Source organism: Cyanistes caeruleus, chromosome 6, assembly GCF_971803275.1.
Source record: "Cyanistes caeruleus chromosome 6, bCyaCae1.hap1.1, whole genome shotgun sequence".
Lineage (NCBI taxonomy): Eukaryota > Metazoa > Chordata > Aves > Passeriformes > Paridae > Cyanistes > Cyanistes caeruleus.
In genome coordinates, this window is record NC_141706.1 from 28193061 (window position 1) to 28220851 (window position 27791).

Consider the following 27791-nt stretch of genomic DNA (forward strand, 5'->3'; position numbering starts at 1 on the left):
CTTAATTTAGCAAAGAAAACTGTACACTCCCCACCCCTTCATGTGCCTGCCAGTGCAATAACAAGCCTAAGAGAAGGCATCTGAAATGGCTGTTTGGTCTTGAAGTTTCTGAAAGCCAGTGAGATATAATAAACTCATCTCCAAATAAACATACAGAAATAGAAGAATTAGTAATAAGTTTGGAAGCAAGATCCTGGTACGTATGAGATCCTGTCTTAGTTTTGGTTAAGGTGCTTTGTTTCAGTCAGCATTTTGTGATTTTCAGGGGCTGGCCTGAGGGGTTTTGCAAGAAATTGAATGGATAATGAATATTACAAATTATCTTCACAACTAGAAAGTCTGTGAAGCAGAAAGGGTGTTTTCCATTTCTTTACAATCATCCGTTTTTAAAGAATGTAAAAATAAAGGTTGCTTTGGCTTCAGCTGTTCAGGGCCTCTTGGCAATCTGGGGAATCAGATGCAGAACAGAGCTCTGCATGAGCACCCTGGGGGTGCTCTTCTGCACCATCACTGGCCAGAGCAGTATCTCAGATCCAGAGACACTAGCAGAATTAAAAGAGCTTTTTTAGCACGGCAAAGTATCATATTTATTTATTTAAACTGTTGACCAAACTAGGGAGATGCATGAAACTTTTTGTCTCAACAGTCAATTTGGACTTTAATTTGTAAACTGCAATTATGACAATGAATTTTTACTATAGCCACCTCTTAGGAAGTAGACCTCGGTGTGCTCAACTTGTCTGGTTCCAAGGCAGTATGTAAATAGGCACCAGGTGAGGTGGTTGTGGTTCTGGTCACGGTTCTTCTGAGCTTTACTTAAGCGCTGCCAGCAGCCACTACACATCCTTGGGAAGTAACCTTCCTCTGATCTACAGCATTGTAAGAGCCAACCCAGCATCCTTTCCCATGCTGGAGGCTCTTAAAAACCATGGAGTTTTACTTGACTGCAGCAGAAACTTCCCTTTGCACCAAAGCATGGACAGCCATGCACTAAACTTCTGGAAAACAGGCCTGCTGGGCAAGAGGCCCTGCTGTTTAATGTTTCACTAACACATTCTCAGCCTGCCAGGGTCCCCCACGTGTTCCTTCCCAGGCGCAGGTTCCCACGCAAACCCACCGTGCCAGGCAGAGGAAAGTAGCTGGGGCTGGAGCACCCTCTGCAGGGACCTTCCTCCCGTCACCGCGCCGGCCACGCCTGCCTGGAAGGGACATCTCCAGCCCACCGCGGCTTCTCCACACTGCCAAAGGGGATGGAGACAACAGGTCAGAGAGGTCTTGCTGTGCCAAGCCTTGGCTCTGGGAGTGTCAGCAGTGGGAGCTGCCAAGTGCCCTCTCCTCTGGGAGGGGATGCAAAGGGCATTCTTCAGGAGAGGGAAGCACCATGACAATGGAGATGCTAACCCAAATGCTGCTTTATATGAGCCATCCTCTTTGCAGCAGGAAGGCATGTATAGTTTTAAGGCTTTATTATTATAATTATTATTGTTAAATCCTATGTAATTACAAAATAATTTATTATTACCATCTGTCATTAAACTGAGTTGCAAGGCCTCTATTACTTTTGTAAAATTTTCCCTACAAAAACCATCATGATGGTTGTCATATTTCTCAGCTGAGGGCCTGAAACTCAGTGATCTCCCTCCTCTCAGCTTGCAGATGTACTGGGAACAAACAGAAATTCTAGGGCTTTCGTTTCAGTACTGTCTGTGACCGCACCATTGAGGAAAAGATTTGACAAAACTTTATTTTAAATATTACTGCTAATGGGCAATGGCAGAGGAGCAGTCCCCTACTCCAATGGCCTCCAATGTTTAGGGCAAGCATTATTGTCTTAGATTTAGCTGATCATTAAGTAGTTGCATCAATGCCTTGTAGTTCTATAATAAGCTAAAAAAATGAAATAGTGAAGCTTAATATAATTTTTTAGAGGTGGTATGTTCAGGGTCACATTTCATGGCTTGTTAGAAATGGAGTTGTGATATACACTTTGCTAGGAAGGAATGATGTGTAATGAAGGCACTTAGCTGTCATCAGCTGAGATGAAACTGAGGCATGAAATTCTCTGAAAACAAGGAAGAAACACCATGGCAGCATTTGGTTTGCATTCCTGAGCTTGCTGCATGAAAAAGGAATGTAGAGTTGTTGGGGTCTTTTTTGACAAAGGAATATTAAAATAATTAGCCTGTCTTGGATACATCAAATTAGGTGGCACCTATACTTCTGTCACTTAAATAGCCATACAAAACACTTCAGAAGATAAAGTCTTTGTTTTTGGTTTTGCAATTTTCAGTGGATTGCTCTGTGCACATTTAACAACATCACTTTCACTTTGGGAACACAGCCGCTCTTAATTCCCTTTTCCATTTAAATCGGAAAAGCAGCTCAAAGAACTGGCGGGTAAAACAAGTATCTTGGCAATATAACAGAATGTGGCATGTTCCTTCTCAACTCCATGCTTGTCTGATACATGGTTACAATGGAAGCCCTCATTTTCATTTTAAAAATCAAGTCTCCACTTTGCAAGGCATAAGAGGGCAAAAACAACTGAACCATGAAAAATAGTTCAAGATTTGTTAAATTTTTTTATATCACAAATCTAGGTTCCAGTCCTTTTAATGTTTGCATTTTGAAACAGTGCCTTTTCCTGATGCCAGGATATGTGACAAGTTACTTTAAGAACACTCTGCTGCTGCCTGGCTAAGCTATGGCCCTCAGGTGTAACAGGCTCTAGCCAAGCTCTCAGGCTTCTTTAAAAAGCTTTTTAAAAATTCTATTTCATGCTGCCTTTAATCTATTTCTATTTATTACTAAACTTCAATCATCAATGAGCCTATTCATTGTTGCCCTGGTCTTTGTGTACTCCACTACACAATCTATGTAAAAGTCCTTATGTAATTAAGTATGTACTTGTAGAACATAGAGTGCCATTCCCACAGGAAAAAAAAAAACAACAAAAAACCAAAAACCAAACAGGAAAGTAAAAGCACATCTTATGGCCATGTGAAATACAAGATCTATTTCAGCAGACCGCTAACAAATCCAAACTACTCTCTGGTCATAATTTATTAAGAAAGATAGTGTGATTTTTAAAGCTAAGTATTTTTTTTTTTTTAATTTTTTATTGCCCCTGCCCACAAGACAGTATTCAAAGTATTTAATGAAATTTAGCAAAGATCAAGTCCTTTGTTTCCATTTCACAGACTGGGAAATGGAATCATAGAGGCTGTGAACAATTTATTAAAATCCAGAATGAAGGTAATAACAGTTGGATAAAAAACCTAGTGCTGTAATGAAGTAGGTCTTTTGATCTAAGAGAAAAATTACGAACTTTGTATGTGCTTCACCACCTGTACATTGGCCACAGGTGATATAGGATATGGACACACTACGTGTCATTCTGGTTTCCTCATTAATTACTGGTTTATGTTTGTACTTGCGGCCTTGGGGCTCAGTTCTTATCCTGCCAGGCTGGGGTCTGGGCTGGAATTTCCTCACCGATGTGGCACGGTGCTGCTAGCTCTGTCCTGCAGCGCGGCTTGAGGCACCTTCGCGGCTGATGCGGCAGGATAGCTCTGTGAAGTCGAGTTCCGCAGTTACAGACCCCTGCAGGGAATTCGAGCTGGTGTGGTGTAGAGGAAAAGAAGAAATCCTGCATTCGCTCTCTACAGTCCTTTAGCCCAGTTAGAGAGGTGGCAGAGGACGGAGTGGTGCTTGGAAGGACTTGAACCACGCAGCTCACTGATGGTGGGGTGTAAACAAAGGAACGAACTGCTGTAATGCCTAGTCGCTCGGGACGGCCAGACTGGAGGCACAAGTCCCCTGCTGGCGTCCAGGGGCGGCGGGCAGTGCCCCGTCCCCGTGCGTGTCCCCGAGCGCTGCCCGAGGGCCACGGGGGCAGCGGGGACAGCCGCTGTCAGGGGCTGCCGCCGCAGCTCTCGCCAGGCCCGGCCCGCGCCCGGCAAAAGCGCCGCCGGTGACCTGGGCCCGGGGTCGCGCTGGGAGCGGGGCCGGCCGCTCCACCGGCGGCATTCGGCAGCACCGCCGCCGAGGTCTCCGCCGGAGCCGGGGCTGAGGCGGGGGAAGCCGTGCCAGGCCGTGCCTGGCAGCGCCGGGCGGGGCGGGGCGGAGCCGCGGCGCCGAGCGCCGTGAGGGGAGGCGCGGCTGTGGCGCGGCTGTGGCTCGGCACGGCCCGGCACGGGGTGATGCGGCACGGCACGGTCGCTGCTGCCTCCTCCCGGGCCGGGAAGTGCGGAGGGACGGACGGCAGGAAGCAGGGAGCGAGGAAAAGAGGCAGAGTGGGAGGGACCCCACGGCGCCGCTCGGAGCCTGGCCCGGCCCCGGGAGCGCGAGAAGCGCCTGGCACGGGATAAAGTTATCCCGGAATAAGGCTGCACGCATGTGCGTCACCCCGGATGTGAACATGCCGGCCCGGCTCCCCGCTAGCTCGCTCCGCCTGGCTCCAGCGGATGGGCTGAGCCGAGCCGTGCCGAGCCGTGCCGTGCCGAGCCGTGCCCGAGGGCCTGCAGCCCGCTAGGGGCTGGGGGAGGCCGGGCCGCCCGGGCGCCCTCGAGGGCCGAGGTGCGAAAGCCCCTCCCGGCGGGGCAGGGGCAGGTGCGCAGCCCGGGGCGAGCGGCGGGCGGGACCCCGGGAGCGATGGATTTCCGTGGGAAGAAGTATGAGCGCGGCAGTAACTGGTCGGACCCCGAGGTGGTGGAGCTGCTGCAGCTCTGGGCCGACGAGTCGGTGCAGATAGAGCTGGAGAGCTGCTTGCGAAACCAGCACGTCTTCAACCGCATCGCCGAGGTGCTGCGGGAGAAGGGCATCCACCGGACAGGCGACCAGTGCCGGGAGAAGATCAAGAAGATGAAGCTGGAGTACCGGCGGATCAAGGACAATAGCAAGGCCCCGCGGGGCGGGCGGACGTGGAAGTTCTACGAGGTGATGGACAGGGTGCTGACCAGCCGGCCGGCCCTGGCCTATGGCTCCCTGAGCGGCAGCATGATGGCTCAGCAGGTGCTGCAGGGCAGCATGGTGGAGAGCTACCACCACCAGTTCGCCTCCTCAGCCCTGCCCTTTGGACACTCCCAGCACCCTGAGCTGATGGAAATCAAATGTGAGGAGGTGAACTCTGATGACCACAGCTTGACCCCAGAGCCCCCACAAGCCATGTCTTACCAGCAGGGCTCCCCTGAAGAACAGGAGATGGAGAGAGCCTTCTTGGAGAGGGCCCAGAACGACTCTCCCATCTCCAGGGTGGAGATTCCCATTGAAACCAGTGTTTCACCTTCAGGTAGGGATAGCCTTTTACATTCCAGCATAAGGTTTCTGCCCATTTTCCCAGAAGGAGAAGATGCAGAGATAGACACCTGGTTTTCTCAATGACATTTGTATCCTTGTTTTTCCACATCCTAAAAAGCTTTTAAGTAGAAGGCTGATATCTGAATTTATGGTGGTTTTTTGGGCCATTCCCAAAACACAGGTATCTCACTGCAGGTAAATGTAGTCTAGAATTATTGATCTAGGCAAAATACTGTGTATGAAATCCAAAGGGGTCAATGAGCTGGGCTAGTTAGATTTCTGCATATAATGCTGACAGTAATTGCCTTATTGAAAAAAACCCATTTGCATGCTTTTTTGGTATCACTTGAACATAACCAGAGCTGTCTGCTGTCCTCATGCTGAATTGTATCAGGACACCCTCTTCTGCCATGATTGTACTATAAACCTGCAGGTGAAACTGTCCTTGCATTGTTTTAAAATATATTCCAGATCTAATATTTTAACCCACTCAACAGTGAAGAATACTTGGGAATAATCATTGCCTGATTTTCTAAGCTATTCAGTGGGCTTGGAAAGAAGATGTTTTTGAAAGTCACTGGCAGAAACAGTGTATTTGTTTACAGGAGATGGGATTCCTGCACTGAAAATGCAGTTGGTGTTGCTTATCTGCCAGGAAGGGTACAGTTTGGGAATCCTGGGGATTTCAAACCAGTCTAGGGCAGGCTGATGGAAAACCATTAATTAATTGTTGGAGAAGAAGAGATGATAGCAAATGTGAGGTTAATGTCTGAGGTCAGGAGGAAATGGTATGTCCTCTTGGCTGTGGTGCTTGCACACACATAGCCTAGTGGAGGGAACTGATGATCATTCAGGTTAATATGGAGGTCGTGTAAGGGGCTGGGACTGGCAGCATCATGGTGTGCCCAGTGTGTGATGTTAAAAACAAACTTTAAAAAATGCTTGCAAACCTCAGGATGTACCTGACAGATTTTAATTTGCTCTTTCTATAAACTACAGTAGATAAAATGGTGTTCTTAGGACAGGTAGGAGAAGGAAGAAAAGCATGCCCATGCCACTTCGCTTGCTGCACTTTTCCTTCTTCACTTTTGTGTATTTGCAGGTTTCAGTGAGCCAAACATGGCAAACTCATCACGGATCCAAAATGTTGTTCCCCGGCCTGGCTTCTCTGCCTTGCATCGGCTGAGAAAAAAGCGGAAAGGCCAGCGCATGAGGGACCCACTCGATGATCTCCTGCTGAAGACTCTGACATCTCAGCGGGCCATGGAAGAGCGCTTTTTGCAGATGGAAGAACGCCGATTTCAGCGAGATTTGGACGTGGAGGAGCGTCGGATGCAACTGGAGCAGCGCCGGTTTGAACTGGAGCGGGAACATGAGTTTCGCATGTTCAATGTCTTTGCTCAAATGCTCAGCATCCTAAAGCAGAGCCACAGTGGCTCCTCCTCCACTGTTGCTATGCCTCAGGGTTTGGACTTCAGCCAGGCACTGTCTGAAATTGAGGGAATGGGAGGAAGAGGGAGCAGCCTGCAAGAGATGAGGGTTCGGCTGCTTGCCAAGAAGAGGGTTGACATGCACAGCTTCTGTAACCCCCCCAGCGGCTTCCAGAGAAGCCCCTACCTCTCTGCTCGTGGCAACTTTGCCAACATTTTTCAGGGCTCCACTGAGGAAGGTTACAAAGCCTATCACGCTGACAAGTATGATGAAGACAAGAACCCCAATGTGAGTAAGAACCTCAAAGTGTTTTCCTGGCTTCCTTGTTAGGAAAAAATAGCTTCTTAGAGGTTTGCTGACAGATGTGCTGAAACTATGGGTTTTTTTTGATCTCACTAATACAAGGAGAGTCAAACTGTTTGAGGAAAAGAAATTAAAAGTAGCTTTGAGGCTCATCTAGATACCAAAAATGAATGCTGTGTTCAGCTCAGGTTTGCATGTTCTGATTTCTTTATCAGGGTAGTAATAGCACTAGCAGACCTTGAAATATGTAAGAAATCTGCAGGAACAGAGTTCATGTTCCTCCTTTCACCTCATCACCTCTATTGCCCACTGAGGACTGTCTCTGATTATCTGATTATGTCTGATTATTGCAGGTGATGGATGCAGGAAGTAGAACTACTAAGTAGTAGCCTTTTCTTTTTTTTTAATTACTGTTAATAACACTCAGCACTTTTTCTGTCCATTTACACTCAGCTGCTCAGTTTTAAGTAGCTCATCATAGCCCTCTTGTGGCACAAAGGCTGTGTTAATAGTTTATGGCAAATTATTACTGAGTAACAAGTATAGTAAATATAAATAACAATTTATATGTGGATTACTTTTAATCAGATCCTTCATTCACTGAACTACTTGAAACTTTAGAAGTATTTTATTATTGGCCCTGACTTTAGTTTCTGTGGGGGTGAAAACTAGATTGTTTTACTAGAAACACACAGGGAAGTTTTTGTTACAAGGTACAGACTGCCTCTTCTGTGAGCTGTTGTCTATGTAGGAGGTAGTTTTTTTAAACGAATATCTAAAATTAGACTTGTACTTTAATAACACCAGAAGTTTACAGTTGTTTAGATTTTCCTTCACATTTTCAAAATTTATTTACCCAAAGTCTTCCAATAATGAGAATGTACTAGTAAATTTGAACTCTTCAGGATCTAATGCCATACTATATATGGCCAAATCATAAACCTGGAACTTCAGGGTCATCTCTCCAGAGGGAAAAATTTCAGTATTTATACTACTTATCATGACTACAAGTTTATATGACTTTTGAGCAAATCAGTAGAGTGGAATAGTAATTAATGGTAAACTAATGCTTTTAAGATAAAGAAATATATCCAAAACCTCATTTAAAACTGGTGTTGAAGGGTAAAGCTTGTTTTTTTCAGGGTTACTTTAGGGTTTCTTTTTTAGTTACATATAATAGTAAGTGAATTCAAGATTAAGTTAAACATGTTCTGTAAGGAAGTAAAACCTATTAGTACAGGTTCATTTACAGACAATTTAATGATTAAGAAGCCAAGTGCTTGGGATGTGTATGGAAATGTACACACGTAGATGCATGACTTGAGTTATATGTGGTGAAGTTTATGTGAACTGTGTTTTGACTTTTCCTTGGTAAGCTTTTTGGAGGCAATTTAGTGAAGTGATAGCTAAGGTGATGTACTCACGTGTTTTATGTGTCTATAAGCAATACTATTTCTTTTTCTAGGGTATAATAAACTTTGGCACCAGTGAGAACAAGCTCTGCTTTGACCTGATGTCCAAGCGGGTAAGTTCTATTCCAAAATAAAACACTGAATTTGCTGTGCAGTTCCTCTTAAAAGCTTGTACTTTCCTAGAGATACTGCTCTTACTCAGGTTTCTCTGGTAAAGTTTTTCATTGTGAATTTTAAATTTGGTGGAAGCCACTCTTGAATACAACTACTTGTACATTTATTTATTTTATTTTTCCAGGAGGATAGCAACATGGGTGTTTTTCTCTTCATTATGGGTTTCCCTTCTGGGATGTACTTATTTCAGAAAACTAGATGAAAATAAGATTAATTTTATTTTCCCCTGCTTACAGTAAATGATTTAATACAGATATTTTGAAATTAGTTTTGAACTCTATTTAATTTTGAGTATCTTTATATCTGTCCATTATAAAGTCATGCAACTTGGACACCTGGTTCTGAATTCACCTGAAACGTGCAAGTGGCAGCAGTGAAATCTCTCAAAATCAGACTGGGTCAGCTGCTACCTGCTGGCTTTGCACCAGGCAGAGGAGTGGAACATATAGCACATTTTTTTACTGAAAGAGTAAAAAAAGTCAAAAGGAAATGACAGAACAATGCTGTAGAAGAGTGCTTCTAGAATTCCATTAAAATCACTGCCCAGGTGGCAGGCAACCTTTGAGATGGGCAGGTAGCACTTTTTCCTATGTGTGCTTGTGTGCAGGGTGGGAAGGTGACTCGGGGTTGGACAGTCAGTCTCTGCAGTTTGTAGTTCGTGGTTGCTCCCATTCCACCACTTCCCACCCTCAAAACGTTCCCTGTTTTATTTCTGCCTGCTACTCCACTGACTCAGGGGATGCTACCCCACCACTCCACCTTTCAGCTAAAAGAACAGGTAAGGCAGAGCTGATGCCTGCATGGAAAGATGTCTTCTAGGCTGTGTAGGTGGTGCCTTCCTTCCTTCACTGTCCTTTCCTCTTTAACACCACATCTGCAGTAAGTAGTGCAAAGGGAGACAGTAGTCAGCTGCTTCTTAATTAGCCCTTCTGTGAAAGTGAGTTGAGACTTTTTCACATATACTGTTCATGCTTGTGGCAACAAGCAGAACAAAGATGTTGCCAGCTACTCAGTCAATCCTCATGGCCTTGAGTAGCAGTATGGATTCACTGAATGCAGCATCAGCTGGGATTGTAGGCAATTTTTTTTTTTTCTATTTGGGATTAAAAATACTGCTGTCACTGAATAATGTACCCAGTTTCTGTTTTCAACTTCTGATCCTTAAAGTAAAGAATACTTAGCACATTACTTTTAGGAGTTCTCCTCTTATTAATTCATAATTAATTCAGTTTTTGCCCAAGTCTGCTGGTATGTTTGGTGCTTCATTCTCTAGATAAGTTTAGGGGAGAGAGAGAGAGATGTAAGTAGTCACAGTTCTTGGAGCTACATAGACTCCAAAAACATCTACAGCTGAATAAAGGAAGTGTTATCCTATAATATCAGGTTGTAATATCAGCTTGCATTGGATAGGACATGGTCTCTAAACTCCAGAGCTTGGCACCAGTTATTAAAACACCTATAGAAAATGTTATGGTTTTGTTATTATATGCAAAACCTTCACACTGCATGTGGAATTTCCCTCCTCCCTTGCACTATCAACTACTTGTGTCCTCCCGACCTTTACTTTTTTTTAGTATTAACTCATATATTTGGTTGCCATTAAATATTGGAGGGGACATTGTATATAATACTTGTTCGTTACCTTTTTGTTTATCTAAAATGTTCTCTCTGCCTGTATCAAGGCTGTGCTTTCCCTTGCAACTTCACAGGACTGGATTATGTGAAACCTTGATACTTATAAACATAAAAATATCTAGATAAAAGCAGTGTGCACACTTTATCTAATTATAAATATTAAAAAGGACCTCCACAGTTCAGGTCAATCTGTATTTGAGATCAGAATGAACTTCTCATAAGGAATAAAGTGCCTGGCCTGGGGAATAATTATTGGGAAGATAATTTCATTTTTCTCCTGTCTTTTGAAAGTTCCTGTTACACTTCAACACTTACCAAACTAATCAGAAATATAAATATGAAGAAGCTGCAGTAATTTTGAACTGAGACATAAATGAAAGCTGTAATTTGTTAAAAAAAATAATATATTGAAAGTTTATTAAAGAAAAAATCATATCTGTCTCTGATTCAAATTCCTTTCTAACTCTTTCTGACAGTCTAGACATGAGTTTTCACAACTGGGACTTATTTTTCCAGCTAAAAGATGTTGTCCTCAGAGCTTGGGCAAAACACTCTTGGGTTTGCTTCATTTGCTGAGAAATTCTTTTTCAGGGACCTTGGTTATGGACATCGTATGTTGCCTGCTCTGCATCCTTGTTGTAGATTTCTGTGCAGTGAAGTTTTGGCTGCAGTAACTTAGCAGAAGCCCATAGTTCATACAACCTGAAGGTATCACAGATCAGATTGCTGGTCCTTGCTTCTCCAAGCTGCATTAATTTTGGTGGTCAATAGCTTTCCCAGTCCAGTTTTACAACTGTTGAAGTTGCACAAGTGTCTGTGCAGGTGTGCACCTGTACATGGATCCTGTCTATCTCCATATTTCCATTATTGGTAACTGGGCTTTTAATGATTCTTCTAATTTCTCCCAGCTGACACAGGCTGATATGAATCTGATGGACCCTTCACTGCTTCAGTATCCTGACTGGAAAGGACATCTGTTGTAAGTCTTTTTTGAAATGCTTCTCTTTTTTGTTTAATAAACAGAATGGATGAATACAAACCTCTTCTGCTACATTCTCTAGTTAAAGCTTTTCTAGGTCACTTAATCATCTTTTTCTTTGTAAAACTTTACATTAGCTGTCCTACCAGCTCATACAGTTAAAAATCCTTTTACGTGACAGAAGATGCAAATTTTCTAAAGCAGAGTTTTAAAAGCACTTGTGTACATTAACAGACTGGGTAACTCCAAACAATTCTTTGAAACATATTGAACACTTGGGGTTGTTAATCCTTCTCTTCTGTGCCAGATTAAAGCTCATCAGAAATGCATGCACCGTTATAGACATTGTCTGCAGCACCTCTGCTGGGTGTAAAAATCATGTCTGTTCCATGGGCCAGAGCTATCCGGTTTTCTAGCTATTTTCACCAGACTTCAAAAGTCCCTGACTTGACTTTCCTAAGATGTGAACCAGGTTTGGAAGCCCAGCCTCTTGGAGAATATTTGAATCAGTATTTGCTTTTGTGTATTTTTCAGTTTACGGGAAGAAGTGGCTCGATTTTTGACCTATTACTGCAAGGCCCCTGCACCTCTTAAAGCAGAGAATGTAGGTAACCCACTGTCCATTGGTGTCTGTTCTGATGTATTGACATTTGTTGGGAAACAGGTTCAAATTCCGTTTTTTAAACAAATTACATGGTAAGAATGCAAGCTGTTCTCATGTAAATGAGATTGATTCTTCATTTCAGTAGCTTTTGATGCACTCTTCTGACAAAACACTTCAGGTCTACTGTATATTTGCTTCATGTTTCACTTCTGGGTGCCAACTCTTCCTGTTGGTACTTTCAATGAGGCTTTGTATTTTGATCTCCCTGTTTAGCACAGGGACCTACTATGCCTGTATCCTCCAGCCTTTTCAAAGAGTGCCCACTGTTTCAGTTGAGTTCCATGTCGTCTCATTCCTCTGTTATACCTCAAGACAAAGATTTGTAATTGAACCAAGAGTTAGTTTTAGCCTGTAAAATTTGTGGCAATGTTGCTAGAAAGACATCAGAACCTGAGTCTCTGCAGGACTTGCTGACTTGTGAGAGATACAGCCCGCGTGCCGGGGCCTGCGGAGGTCAGGAGCTCCTGTCTCTGCTGAGTGCTGAAGGCAGCAGGAGCTGGTGCAGCCATTGCTTTTCTGGCTGCAGTGATTCAACAGACCCCCATAGCTAATGTGAACTGAGGTTACCACTGATCAGTTTGCTGATCACTGCCTCTTCAAGGCACCAGATTCTTCCTGATACTTGGAATGAAAGTCATGGTACCTGTGAGCATTTGTCCTGTAGAAGCAAGAGTCAAACCTGCTTCTGTACAAGACAGTAGTTTTCACTTTTACACAAATTTGGCAGGAGGTCAGAACTGCTGTTACCATGAAGAAATGATAACACATATTAACTGTTAAAATCATTTTGCTTTACTAGCATCTCAGAACTGCTCCCCAACTTTAAGCCTATTCTTTTTCTAAATTGCTTGTTAGAGTCAAAAATGGCACCAGAACAAAGTGTCTGTGAAAGAACAGGATTAAAGTTATTCTGGTAGAAGTGGGATTTCAGCAGGAAAATTCTAATGGAGAATTAGGGAGAAAATTTATTTCAGCTCTATTTCAGGAATTGTTCTTTTATAGCGTTGACTTTGATGTATGGATTTACCACTAATTAGCTTCTCTCTTTCTTCTGTAGGTGATTGTTTTAAATGGTTGTGGCTCTTTATTTTCTGCATTAGCTACAGTCCTTTGTGATCCAGGGGGTAAGTAGATGGTTGGAACATAGTTTTGTTTTGGTTTGTTTTTTTTCTGCTGGGAAATAATGTTACTTTGTTTAAATGCTGTTAGACAGAAGTGAGGCAGTGGAATTGGCATTGGCCTGCTGCAAAGTTGTTGTTTCCTGCAAAGTTGTGCTGTGAAATTCTTCATTTCCATGGTCTGCAGATGTCATGCACTCACACTTGGTGCGTGCCCTGTCTGCCTTCACTGTTTTTGTGGCACCCTGCTTTAGTTTGCCAAACTAGACATGGGCTATTCTCATTGTTACTTGGGCTCTTGCAGATTAAATAATTAATTTAAAAAGAAAGTGAAGAAAGAGGCAGTAGAATTACAGTGTTTCCAGGGGGTACAGTTGTAAAAATGCTTTCATGTTTAGCTAAAGCACATTAGGAGAGAAGACTGACAAAATTGATAACCAACTTTGTTTTCTTGGTTCCAGAAGCTGTTCTGATTGCTACACCCTTTTATGGTGGTATTACCCAGAGTGTCTTCCTCTATGGTAATGTCAAGCTGGTGTATGTCTATTTAGACAGTAAGGTAAGATCTGAGAGAAGGAAATAACAACTTCTGTAGTTAAATTTGAAAGCTGAGCTTTGGGAACCTCTGCAAGCAGTTCTCAGAACAAGGGTACACTGCAGCCAGTGGACATTTACTCAGTTTATTGCTGGGAAAATGGGCACCTAGTTTACAAGAAAGTCACTTGAGACCATTAATCTGGATTCCAGCTTTGTCCTTTTCTTGTATTTTACTCCCTATAAAAGTCCTTGAAAGGAAAAAAAAAATTATAATTTTGAACCTTGGAGAGAGAAGTTACATTGTGTCCTACTGAAGGTGGTCACAGGGCGGAAGAGCAGATGGAGATCTTGCATTGCTTTAGTTATTCAAGGATAGCAAGAAAATTCTGGTTTTGGCCAGCCTATGATGGCCTTTTGATTTTACTTACTGATTTGTTTATTCTCTGTAGTATAAAAGGATAAGTAGATGGTTGCTAGGTCATTATTGCTGGGGGTTTATTTTCTTTCAGGGAACATTTCTCAGTAGGTTGGCTCAAGGGAGTCTCTATTGAAATATCTTTGCCTTTTAAATCTTTTTTATGTCTTTCAGATTACTGGAACAAGCACTCGGCCTTTTCAGCTTACAGTGGAAAAACTGGAAAAAGCCTTGCAGGATGCCCGGGCAGAGGTGAGCTGAGCTTCACATTATCACCTAAGTTTACAATATATTGGAGATGTCACATCCCTGAAGTGGCCTAAAGATAAAGGCATTTTCAAAACCTAGCACCTGGCTTTCTGGTTGTCCTTGTAGACATCTGAGATGATGGCTTGCAAAGTCTGGGCAGTTCTAGGAGGAATCCCTCAGTGTTGTATCTGTCCAGTTTTGGTAACAGCAGAAAGGATAAATCAGACCTTTCACAAAGCACTGGAACCCATTCATGTCACCCCAAAAAAATGTACTTGGGCATGCACTAAAATTTGGGACCACCCAGGATTCTCCTTCAGAAAGGCCAGCTGAGTTACCTGAAAACTGACTGCTCTACAAAGCAGGGCTGATGAATACACTAAGAATGCTGAGAGTTTTTTCAGGAGGGAACTCTAGAGGATAAAATGCATGTGAATATGACTTTTCTGAAGGGTTAATCTGTAAGTTTGGCATTGTCCTAAATCCCATATATGTTTAGTTGCATCTTTGAATTGTTACTAGCTCGGACATCTCCAGCCAAGTGTGCTCTAAATAAGTATTTGCATCCACCTAACTCAAATTCTCATCTTTCTCGCCACATTCATGGCAGTCTTCAGTAATTTATTACTTCCCAATTACTAATGCGGCTCAGAAAAAGTACTTCCATACTGAGAGCATGTGAGACCATCTTTCTCATTAATTGGTTGACCAGATGGCAACCTATTACTGGGTGGTAGCAGTTCCCTCTTTTCAAAATCATGGATTAATTCTATAATATTTTGCTCATTTCACTTTGCAAATGATTTAATAGTAAAAAGAAAAATCTTAATTTGTGGCTGGAAGTTTTCACATGCAAATCTAACCTTGGAAGTGAAAAGTCATGGTGGAAGCTTCAGGGGAATCCTGTGTCACACTTAAGCGAGAGACTGCTTAAGTAGAGGAGCTAAAAATTCATCCCATGATAGGCACCCTCTTAATGCTATGATATGTGTGTTCTGCAGGGTGTCACTGTAAGGGCCTTAATTCTTCTGAATCCCCAAAATCCCCTTGGTGACATCTACTCCTTGTCAGAGCTACGGGATTACCTGGAATTTGCTAAAAGGTATGTTGATTTGGAAGGCTGAGATATCCTGAGTCAGATACAGCCTTCAGAATCTGGTGGAGTACTTACTGTCCCTGAATTTATCTGTGAATATCTTTTAAGTCAGGCAATTAGTCTGCTCTTCACACACATTGGTGGGCTTAAGAAAGGAGAGGGTAGTGCTGGGGTCATGGACCATGCAGTCATCTGGGGTGGCAAAGCAACTTCCTTAATGCAAGCTTTATTTTTCAGTAATCCAAGAAAACACTATGGCACTGTGCTTCCCTGATAGGAAGCTGAGTTCTTTTCCTCTCAGTTTCTCTGTATCTGTAAAGACAAAGTATATGAATATGGGTTCCCAGTTTCATCACAGATCATAATACTCTTTGAGATTCAGATTCTATGAGATGCTGAGTGGATGGGTAGTACGTATAGGAATTAATTTTTAATTGGTGAAATATAGAAGCACAATTATATAATCTTTGTCTTGTTACGTGGTTACAGTGGGTGACAGTTAAGTAGACATACCTCAAATTATTTAAAGGTACACAAAATAAATCTAAGTTGAGAAAAATTGCTTTGTTTCTGCAAAATTTGGCATCCCCTCTTCTTTGTATAAAGCAAGTATTTGCAGGCCTGAATTTATCTGTGTTAAATCAGAAGCAGCCTTCTTCTGTAATCTCCATTTTGTCCTTTTGCAGACATGAATTGCATGTGATAGTAGATGAGATCTACATGCTGTCAGTTTTTGATGAATCAGCAACGTTTCACAGTGTCCTAAGCATGGACAGGTAAAAGCAGCTCCTACTTCCCTGGCCATCTTCCAGTGACAATTCAACATGATGCCTTGCTGAGAACTTGTGACTGGAAGTTAAGTCATAAGCTAGCAGATTCTGAATCCACCTTACATTTATTTATTTATTTATTTATATTTCTGAATGGCAAATACATTTTGTCAAATACAATCTAGAAAGTAAAAAAATGGTGGCTAGATTTTTATTGTGGTATACTTCTCAATGTGTGCATCAATATTGGGTTATGACAGTCCCCAAAACTGAAAATAGATTTTTTGTTTGTTGATGGTGATTCTTTTCTATCTGAACATCTTTTTCCCATGTTTCTGTTGATGCTTTTAAAGGCTTTCTATTGCTGTTTACTTCCTAATTTTCCATAGAGTAGTTCCAGATCACAGTAGTGTTACAGACTAGATAATGGCTTTTATTAGGTATTGTTTTAATGAGCTGAAAAACTTTTAAAATATTTTTTAAAATATGGTGGGGTGTTGCTTTTTTTTTTCTTTTTGTTTTTTTTTTTTTAATTTCTAGTTTTCACCAGTGGTGCTAGATATCTTTTTGTGCTCAGTTGCAAAGAAATAAAATATACTCAGTTGAGTCCTGGCTCAGTGTTTCTGGGCTTAGATGTAAAAGAACATGGCTTTTGATTCTTGGCAAATACATTGGCAGAAGCCTGATTTCTAACATTAAATGTGTGAGTTTCATATATTCAAGAAATCTGCTGTGGACAGGATTTCTGGGCCTGAGAGGGTTTGGGCCTGTCAGGGGCTCATCTGTTCCCAGGGGGAAGTTCTTGGGAGCAGTTTCTCTCCAGAATTGTGTTACTGGAAATAGCTAATATTTCTCAAAACAATACTGAACAGATGTCCTTGGTGTGTTTTCTCTGGTCCCACCAATGGGGACCAGACCATCTACCAGTCAGGGTAACCTGGTTGGAAAAACTATATAAGGGTTGAAAAAACCTCGAATAAAGGCTTTTCAACCACAAGGCTTTTCAGCTACAGGAAGACTGGTTGCTTGTGATGATCTGACTCAGACTCTCGCCCAATACTTTGTGTCCTCTAGCGACAATCTGCATGTCAAATGTAGCACTTGTAAGCACCTGTGTCTTTGAAATATTTAAAAATTCTTCCAAGGGGTTCCTAGCTTCTAAAGTTAGGTTGCATTTGAATTTTCCCTGCTTGACTGCTGTTCGGTGGTGCGCTGTCTATCATTGTGTAATGCTGCCTCTCTGTTTCTGCAATGCTGCACTGGTGATCCAAAAGCTTCAGCACCTATGACACTAACTGCCCATCTGCATCCTTCTACATACAGATTGCCTGATCCACAGCGGACTCACGTGATGTGGGGCATAACCAAGGTGAGTGCTGCTTGTTACTGTGCTGTGCCTTTGTGACTGGTAGGTTTTGGTCTGGCCTCCTCAGGTTCCTCATGCTGGAAAAATCAAGTTAGTAATAGGATTCCAGCTATTCAGTGTAATAAAATAGTCTTTCTGTGTCTTCTGCAGGATTTTGCTGTTTCTGGAATTCGTTTTGGTACCTTATATACAGAGAACCAAGATGTTGTTAATGCAGTGGCTTCTTTGTGTTATTTCCATGGGGTTTGTGGACCTGTCCAGCACAAGGTTGCACAGCTGCTTAGAGACAGAGGTGAGTCAGTACTCCATGTACAATCCTCTGCCATTCTGTGTGTCTTGGTACCTGGAAGATCTCCCCTCCCCTTATGTTCCCTGGTGATCTCCTCTTTGTACACCTTAATTGACAGTCTTCCATTACCCTGAAGCTGCCCATGCAATGCAAGGCTGACAGCTCTACAGAAAAGGACCATTTCTGCATAGCAGAAGTTAGAGGAGCATCTTGGAGGAAGTGTGGTAGCTATTTGTACAGAAATTTCCAGTGTTATCTAGAACCAGATGAGCAGAAATAAGGAATACAGGCTTGTGGAGCAAGGGAAATGGAAATGCCTTCTGACTCTGCCCAGGGTGGAATGCTAACAGTCCATGATGACTGAGAACTATAAATGTAGGGAAACTTCCTGAGGAAGGTCAAGGAGATACTCTTCTCCACAGACATGCAACTGCAAAATACCTCTTGGCTGTCTTTTTGTTATTTGAGGAAACAGAAAACAAAAGGAGGTGAAATGTGAAGCAGAAAAAGACACTGAGTGTTTTGGAAGCTTGAACAGATCTGAATACTTCCTCAGTTTGTGATTCTTTATCTTCTTCTGGGCAGACTGGATCAACCAGGTGTACCTGAGGGCCAACCATGCCCGCCTGAAAGCGGCCCATACATATGTGACAGATGAGCTGAAGACGCTTGGGGTTCCTTTTCTCAACCGCAACGCAGGCTTCTTTGTCTGGATTGATTTCCGAAAGGTTGGTAGTCTTAGGGAGTGAGGCTTCTCCTGGAATGAGGGCAGGAATATAGTGCAACTGCATCTACAGGAAAGGTTAATATAGTGACAAGCATTTTGTTTTAATAAATCTGTCATCTGATGAGGAGAGGGAAGGACTGACAGATGTTTCAGTCTATTCTTTTCCTTTCGTCAGTCTGTGAACTTCCCTCCTTGCAGGAATCTTACTACTCTCAAGCCACTTCCCTCCCCATTTCTTCCTTTGTATCACAACTGCCATACTTCAGAGGTAAAAGGTGTCTCCCTTGGCCTTTGCAGACCTCATGGGAATCCCAAATTCATGAGGATCTCAGTGATGTAGTCTATATGGTACTAACCTCTGGCCCTTCTGATGACTCTCCTAGTACCTTAAGACAGGCACATTTGAGGAGGAGTTGCTGCTCTGGAAGCGTTTTCTGGATAATAAGGTCCTTCTGTCTTGTGGAAAAGCCTTTGAGTGCAGTGAACCTGGATGGTTCCGCATCATCTTTGCTGACAAGACCCATCGGCTGCAGTTAGGTGAGTAATGTTCTTTTTCCTCCCACCACAATTTCTGCAGCACTGTTGCCTTCTCTTCTTAATCCTAAATTTAGCCTATTATTATCCTCTCCTCTTCTCTGTTTTTTCTCCCTTTCTCCATTATCCTTTTCTGGATCTGATGGATTTGGAGACACTTGTGGCTTAAACTAATCCATCAGTGTTTCTCCTCCTTAAACTACTGCAGGTATGCAACGGATACGCAAGGTTTTGGAAGAGCGTGAGCAGGAGATACTGGCTGAGGAGAAGGAGCAGCCTTGTCAATCAGATCAGGATGGCAAAGCAGATAGCACAGATGAAGTCATTCTTGTATCCCGCCACCAAGACCCCACCTGTGCCAGTAGCTCCAGCCTTGGTGACCTCATTGGCCTCCTGCAGCAACAGATGCGTTCATCTGACTGGCTACAGAAAAATACAGCCGAGCAGTTTGCCCAGGAAAAGCCAGAGATCTATGATGTGTTCAGCAAACTGGTGGGGAAGCAATAGGGGTCAGTGTGCCTTCAGGGGCATTCCTGAGCAGTGACTGACCCTGGGCCCCTAACAACTCAGCAGTGACTTCCAGCAAATAATAAATATATTTTCTGTATAGCAAGAAAATTACTTTGTAGGACCCCTCCTCTCCCCTCTATTTGAGATCTCTAATTTGTACTATATAGGTGTGTTTTCTTGGATTGGGGTGAGGGTAGGGAATGGGGCGGGGGGGTGTCTTGTTTGTGTGCTGCTCTCTGTTCTGCAGCATCGTTGTATTTTATATTTCATTTCTAATGAATATGCTGTTAACTCTCTTATAAGCTCCTGTGGTGTAATTTTTTATTCTTCTTCACACTTTCCAAAAAGAGACTATAGATTGATAAGTTATGTGAAGTTTCCCTCTTCTTAAATGATGATCAGATGTAACTGTTCTGCAGCCAGTTGTCTCAAAGAGGTGTTTTTGGGAGATAGAATCTAGTGTCAGCCCTAACTTAGCCCTACCTAAGGGTAAAAAAACATGTGCATAGATTCATCTTCATTATTGAGACTCTTAGGACCATGCCCATCTGACTGAGTTCTATAAATCTTTTCATTTTGAGTTGGTTTCCAGTCTGACCTCAGATCAGACAGTATCCACCACCCTCAGTTGGTGAAATGCCTGGTTTTGTTTCTACTCTTCTTTTTCATATTCACATAAATAAACTGTATCCATTGGCCTCTTGGCAGAATGTCCAGAAAAGAGCTACAAAGGGAGAGGCAATAGTGAGCTGATGTTCTTTTTGCATTTTTTCTGTTCCTGGAAGTCTATCCCTTGTGGTTAACAATGACATAAATTGGCAAAGCAGTGCAGAGAATGTTTCTGCCACTGTGCTAGTTGTACCTGCAGGTACAGCTGCTTCTGTCACCTAGCACAGGCATCCAAGGATGCACCTTCCACCGTCATCACAATAATTAATGCAATTTTTTTTCTTTGGTTCTCAATTTGCAGGGTAATTTTTTTTGACTAAATGGTATTCTTCTGTCTCCTTCTTCTATTTCCCATTTTAAGAAACTTTTCTGTATGCTGGTGGTAGAGTATTTCAACTGGAAAGCTTTTTTCACCGATAAAAAGCTCTTTAACTTCTGGTACTATAAAATTTAGGTAAACTAAAGGAATTTGAGTTGGTTTTTCTGTATACATATTAATCAAGAGTTGAAGGAAATTGCCCATGAAAACTGAATAGAAGTGAGCGTTTCCCCTCCTCACAGATTTTGGCAGACGGGCATGAGTGACAAAAGCACATCTGCATCATAAACCACATTACCAAAGCATAGGCAACAAATAATTGATGCACCCACAATTTGCTTTGGGGTGATGGCAGAGAACTGCTTGGACAGTGAGAAGGAAAGTCTGAGCAGTGGCTGAAGAGAAGATGGTGCTGCTTGTGACTGCTGTGAGCAGTAACCAGTTCCTCCTTCAGTGATGAGGCCAAGGTTGGTGAGGTGATTGGTAAGATCAGTATAAGGGATAGCTATAAACATAATGTTTGCTAACTAGTTTGGTATTTGTCCATGGACAACATTTTAAAGTCCACAAAGCAAGCTATAGCAGAAGACAGGTCTCCTTAATGGAATGGGAGGTGAGATGTACAGCCAAATTACAAATGGACTTCCTGATTTACCTCTCCTTATGTATGTACCCCAAGGAAGATTTGAACAACAAAATTTTAGAGAGCAAGCTCTTTGAAATCAAGAACCAGGTACGACATTAGTTAAAGTGTTATTTTAGGGGATCCCTATAACAAATTGAACCCATTAATTACTCCTAATTTTCTTTTGTTCTATTAATTCTTACAGTTGGAGTATATGAATATACAGTAGTAACAATTAATATAATATTTTTCACCCATATATATTTACTGCTCAGAAGGCAGGTTTATTGTGCTGTTTCTGTGTGGATTCAGCCAGTAAAGCACACCTCTGCAGGAAAGAGGGTGCTTTCAGAATCCTCACAGCTAATATAGTATGGCCCACAGTTACATCTGAGCTTGCTGTAACTCAACAGAACACATACACACTTTGTTGCATGGAGTATTTTCTATGGGTTTTTCAAGTTTAACACCTGCCTGAGGATCTCTCCACTGGGGAATGTTAGCTTGGTCACAGAAAATAAAAATTCAACTGGAAAAGAGGCAAGAGAGAAATGTGGTCATGAGTCTGTTGTTGGAAAAAACCAATGGGTTTTTTTGACTACAAACCCCATAAATTTTGTAAATGGCCTTAAGTGGCTTACAAGAAGTAGTAAACATGTAGAAAGTCCTGTGTACATGTATATAGAAGCTAAATCAATTCATATTTGCTCTAAGGATACCCCTGAGAGGAAAAACACAGGTTCTGCCTGTACAAATTGTTTATTCTTTCTGCTACCTTCATGTTAGATGTTTTCTCTACTTGATGTATCTCATAGTTCTTATTAATGGCCTTTTCTTTTTCTATGTGGCAAATGTCTACAGAAAAAAGTATAGAGAAAAGATTAAGAACTCTCCCATGCTGTCGCTGCCCTCACATTTCCTTTAATCTGTTTGTCAAGTCATAGGAAAACAGAGCAGCACCTCAAATGAAGCCAGTCAGATCTATGTTTTTAAAGCTGTTGCATTTCATCTAAAATAAGAAATGCCATCAAAATTAGCACAATACTGTGCCTTCATTGCTTGTACTCATTGTAATCATGCAGGACTCTCCCCCATTCTCTCTTCTCCAGAGAAATAATCAGCTAAGCGTTTTAGTGTAGAGGTGGGAATTTCCTGTGCAGCATTGCTCCTGGTCATAGAAACTTCCATAACATACAAATCAGGCATACACTTGATATATTCATGTTTGTAGGAAGGAAAAATCTGTAAATCTCCACATTATTAACCTGTGTTACATTGCAGTTAAGCAGACAGCATAAGTGGAGCCTATTCAAGATGAGTATTTATGAAGAATCATGTGTACTTAAAGAAATAATCTGTGAAGATGAGTTTTCCCTTACAGAAATTTAATAGATCCTAAGCAAAATATCTGTAAGGGAAAATATTCACTGATAACCTAAGAGTTTTCCCCCCTAACTGAAGAAAGGCAGTTGCTCAAATGTACTGTGTGATAGACTTTATTTTTAAAAAAATAAATATTAATCCTTTAATTGTTTTATTTCTTCCTTGGAATATCCAACAGGTCACACAGTTGGGCTGACTGCTGTGTCCCCCATCCCCATAATGACCCAGTTTCTTGAAACCTGCCTTGGGGTCAAATTATCATTTATATTGGTGATTTCTCTGCAGTCCTCCTCCAGTTACTTGGTTACAGAATCCCTCTGTTGCTCTCATCCTGATGGCAGATTGGTGGTTTCATTTCATCAGAGAGATAGTGGCACACAGAGGCTCTATGATAAAAAACCTCTCATGGAGGAAGCTATATGAATCACATGCCTGAAAATTTCTGCATCTGAAGTATCAGGCATACAAAACTGTTTTGCACTTTTAATTACATGTGCAGCTATTTTTGTAAGATTGGCTGACCTAACATGAGGTTGTTTTGGTTATTTCTGAAGCAATTCAGACCACATTGTGAAGAACAGGGCAAGGTAACCTACAAGGGTTATATACAAAATGATATGTGTTCCATCTGAGAAAATCAGAGTGGCAAGACAGACTCATTTTCCATTTCAATTAATGCTTTATTTATTACTGACTTACATAAAACACTGGCAACTGACTGATGACATGATCCTAGATTATCTGCAGCCAACAAATGTACTAAAGAGTCTGAGGAGGTTATAAATACTCTACTTTTTGTCCTCAGTTTGCCGGGACTGGTTATTTTTAGCAAATAGCCAGTCGACCTTATCAAAATGAAGACTCAAAAATAGTCTGGAAAAACACTGCAAGGAAAGGCTATTTTTAGCTCTCCATCTATTCCCTGCTGCTATCCAGCAAGGTCTGATGGCACAGCTCATGCACGACTGCTTAGTTATTCTAGGCGAATGCTTGTTATGACCTGTCCTTTCCCTGGATGCCTCACTGCAGAAGGCATTCAATTGATTAAAGATTAATGCTTCTGCAGACCGTGACAGCTGAAAGCTTTAGGGAAGGGGGGAACACACTGACAGATTGTTTCTATCTGCAATTTTCTGCCAGATTAATAGTTTCTTTGAAGGGAACTCTTGCCTAACTGAATTTCCTCGTGTCTCATATCCCTCAGTGGGAGTTATTGCGGCACCCCTTCTATATTTGCACTTCTTTTTCCTTTCAGTTCGGGAAGGCAGTAGAGGAAGTAAGAGATACAGACATAAGTTAAATTACTCTTTTGATCAGTGCCATCCATCACAAACCAGAAGCATTGGAAATGTATGATGGACTAGATCAAGAGAGAAAACCGTGCAATTGGCTGCTAGATAGTTTATTGATCAGACTAGTTAAAACTTCACTGATATAAATGAGGGTACTATTTGGTTGTAAGACTGAAACCAGAACAGTGAACCAAAGCAAGGATCAGGCTGTTACACTATCTTTCTTTCTAACAGAAACTCTTTAATTTCATTCGGTACCTTATATATATTGGCAGTAGCCAATAACAAAATTTTCAGAAGAATAAACCGAGCTATGAGTTTTTAGTTATGCTGTGCCATAGGTGGAAAATAAGGTCGATAAGATGTCCTCAAACCATTAGATTTCCTGTTCATATTTGCCTTTTAAAATTACCTCCATTTATTATAAAGGTGTTTTCAGAATGTGCTGCTTCCATCGCTGACTGCATAAGGTGCACCATAATCTCACATGTAGCTTCTTTACATGTGGAGACACAGTAGCTAGCAAAAGATTTTCTCCTCTGTACCCTGATCACCCCAGCAGAAAATGCAGGATGCTGCATGCGACAGCAGGCAAATGTATGGTGTCATGGTAAAGCCCTTAAAAACAAATTCCAAATTACTCCCAAAGAGCCACATAAGGCAGGACATAAAAGGGCAGAGCAAAGAGAAGTGAAATATCTGATTTCTCCTGTGCATTTATAAAAATTGATAGCCGGTTATCCAGATGCTGATGAATATTTTCACAAGCTATAAATGGCAACCTGGAGTCTAAAAATAGATGCTCTGCCGCAGAGTTGTCTGGCTTAGCTACCTCACTAGAATATAAACAGGCTCCCTGGTGTGGTTTCAGGGAAATCTCTATCAAGACAGACTACATCCTCCATTTTTCTTGCTATATTTTGAAATAAAATAGCTGATGACTCTTGCATTTGTTTAATACTAGCTTTTAATGAAATTGTAGTGATTTTCACATTTTCCTACAGGGATAAAAGGATCATCAAGTCTCCGTGAATATTTCAGCTGCAATTGATTGGGTGCGCTTTCTTCTCGCCGGCAGAGCAGGGAGGCAGAGGAAGCGCCTGCGGGCGCTGCCTGGGCTGGCGCAGGCGGATTTCGGTGACCCCCTCCCCTCCTGCCCGCCGCTGCACGTGGAGCAGCCAGTGTCCCTGTCATGCGACAGCGCTGGGAACCCCTCTCCTTGGCTCAGGCACATGCAGGCTCTGCTCATACTGGTGAATCCCATGACCGCAGAGAGCCAGTGCTCGGCCGAGCAGCCCCAGCAAGTGAATGAGGCGCCTTCCAATTCACAAAAAATCAGCCACGGCCCAACCATCCTCCTGAAGGAGGGTTCCTGCCTCTGATTTATGAATGGGGCAGCTTGCAGCAATTGCGAGCTGGTGGGTTACGCTCAGAAACATTATGAACTGGAACAAGCCGCAGTGATTTGTATTTGTGAGGAGGAACAAGTCAGTACCTGAGGAAAAAGCCGGTACCGGCGTTCAGAAAGATGCTTTAAGTTCTGTGAGTGCTGTCTGTTGTTTGAATGTCACGGACAAGATGAAGGAGGCAGTGAGTCTGAGGAGAATGCTACATCACCTGCAATGCCACGTGTGTGAGGAGAAGCCGAAAGAAAGAAGAGAAAGCACTGCAGTGGCAACGTTTTGCCTTTTTTGTGGGAGTGCCGAGCTGTCTCTGTGCGTGCATGCGGATGGCTTTGCAGAGAGCAGTTTTCCCAAGGGCAGGTGAAGTGAAAGAGAACTAATCTGTTGCTGACAGTCAAGGCTGTTTAAGGACACTGTACTCACTGTGTGTGACAGAGATTCAGTTCAGAGGCTTAGAGCAGGGATAGGTGCAAACCCTCATCCTTTCACAAACACCCATTATAGAATAGTACACCGTCACATCATCATTGTACATAAGATAAAAATCTGTAAAAATGGCTACAAGAAAAATTGAAAAGGGGAAAAATACATTTCTGGCCAGCAAGAGCTGACACTGTCATGAGATAAACATGGTAAGAGTCTTTTAAACCACCAAGGATTATGAGAAGCAGAGCTGGCCTGCATTGTATCCCTTGGGGCGAGACTGGAAATGCTTCTGGCTCAGAGATCAGGTGGCTGAAAAGGCTGCAGCAGAACTTTTTGTGGCAGGATGTAATTGTTGAAAAGTTTATTGATTAAACTGTAACAGTTGAAACAGTTATAGTCCTAACAGCTGAAAATTGTTTACAAGTGAGAGATACAAAGTCAGCGCTGTTTCCACCGCAGTGGTGCTGGATGTAGACAGGGTTTCAGCCCAGAGAGCAGAGAAGGATGAAGAGCATGGTGTCACATGCAGGGACACCACACTGTGCCATTGCCCCGTGCATGGCTCAGCTGCAGCATTTTGGGGTTGTTCAGCTGGAGAAGAGAATGCTCTGAGGGTCCTTAGAGCAGCCTACAAGAAAGCTGGAGAGGAACTTGATACAAAGGCACACAGTGATAGGGTAAAGGGGAATGGCTTTAAAATGAAAGAGAGGTTAGATCAGATATTAGGAAGAAATTCTTCACTGTGAGGGTGGTGAGGCACAGGTGGCCCAGAGAAGGTGGGAATACACCAACCCTGGAAGTGTTCAAGGCCAGGTTGGAGGAGCTTCACAAACTGGTCTGGTGGAATGCATCCCTGGCAATGGAAGTGAGGTCGGAAGTAGATGATCTTTAAGATGGCCTCTTTTAACTCAAACCATTCTATAATCTAACATACTTGAGTGGTTTTGGGGTGGTTTTTTTGTTTGTTTGTTTGTTGGTTTTTTTTTTTGGTTTGTTGTTTTTTGGGTTTTTTTTCTGGTTTTTTGGTTTTTTGGTTTTTTTGGGTTTGGGTTTGGGTTTTATTTGGCCTACAGACCAAGACAGCTCCCATTTTTGGGAGTGAAACCAGTGTCTCCGATTCCCACATGGCTGGAGTTTTGCACAACAAATTTGTCCTTCTCTATCTTCTGTTAGAAGAAAATACTTCCAGTTACTTTTGTGAGAGGTTTGGGGAAGGTGTAGATTTGGGATATTTCCTTACTGAAGTAGCATGGTCCAGCAAAAAGTGACACATGACTCAAAAGTCCTCTGTCAACGAGAAAGCCCCATACAGTTTTGGAAAGGCACACCGGACCGGAGGAAAGCGAGCCTAGAACGCAAACGTGCTGGAGCCCGGGATGGCGGTGGTTCCTCGGCGCAGGTTTCGCACTCCCACACGAACGCTGCCGCGGTCCCCGTGCCGCTCCCGGGGGAGTCGCTCCCCTCAGCGCTGCACTCCCGCCCTCCCGCCGCGGGGCGGCGCTGGGCCGGCGGCCGCGCGTGCGCACCGGCGGCGCCGGGCCGGGCCGGGCCGGGCCGGGCGGGGGCGGCGGTGCGGGCGGGCCCCGCGCGGAGCGGCCGGGGCGGGCGGGGCGCGGCGGGGCGGCCCCGGCGACTGCGGGCGGAGGTGAGTGCGGCCGGCGGGGCGGCCTGCCCGGGCCCGGCGGGTGGGCGGGAGAGCAGGAGCTGCGGCGGCCCGGCTCCTGCTGGCCGGGTTCCGGGCTGGCTTGGGCCCGCCCGCCCGCCGCGTCGCTCGGAAGGCGGCCCGGCCCGGCTCGTCCCTCTACCCTTGCGCCCCGTAAAGGTTTTGCCGCCTCTGTCTGCTGCATCTTGCTCCCGTTACTTGCAGCACTCCGAGTGCCCCTTGTCCCGTGCTTGCAGTTGCCCGAGCGGATTGTGTGCTGTGTGAGGAGAGCGTCTCCGTGGCTGGAGAGGTGCCTTTCGGTGAGGGGTCGTCCAGCCGGGCTCGGGTCTGGACAGGTTTGGAGTGACTGAGATGCTCGCTGCAGAGTGCGACCCGTGTCATCACATGGCTGGTTGTGGTGCTGTGTCAGGAAGGAGGAGTAAAGGACGTGCTTAACAGTTGGAAGCATGTGGAAAGTTTTTAGTTGTAAAGCTGATAGTAATGTAGCATTCTGACTTCTGTCCT

The 27791-nt window shown here is 43.3% G+C and overlaps 2 protein-coding genes across 20 annotated transcripts in view; both read left to right on the plus strand.

Annotated features, from left to right (window-relative positions):
- Window positions 1-4470: 4470 nt before the first annotated feature.
- Window positions 4471-19809, plus strand: LOC111930140 (1-aminocyclopropane-1-carboxylate synthase-like protein 1). Its single transcript, XM_023927994.2, has 15 exons — window positions 4471-5290; window positions 6401-7017; window positions 8498-8557; window positions 11162-11232; window positions 11767-11836; window positions 12954-13020; window positions 13476-13573; window positions 14141-14218; window positions 15217-15317; window positions 15998-16087; window positions 17405-17450; window positions 17598-17739; window positions 18322-18464; window positions 18847-19000; window positions 19206-19809. The coding sequence occupies exons 1-15, from the start codon at window positions 4654-4656 to the stop codon at window positions 19502-19504; spliced, it is 2673 nt and encodes an 890-aa protein (XP_023783762.2). The 5' UTR covers window positions 4471-4653; the 3' UTR covers window positions 19505-19809.
- Window positions 19810-24834: 5025 nt separating this feature from the next.
- Window positions 24835-27791, plus strand: part of EXT2 (exostosin glycosyltransferase 2) — a 76241-nt gene continuing 73284 nt past the window's right edge. For 2 of the 19 annotated variants that reach the window (XM_086892246.1, XM_086892261.1), the window contains exon 1: window positions 24888-25865. The gene's annotated coding sequence lies outside the window, so the exon portion shown is untranslated. Of the gene's footprint in view, window positions 25866-26084; window positions 27024-27165; window positions 27662-27791 lie in introns of those variants that run through there. The other 17 variants (XM_086892260.1, XM_086892258.1, XM_086892259.1 and 14 more) reach the window with 17 other exon arrangements.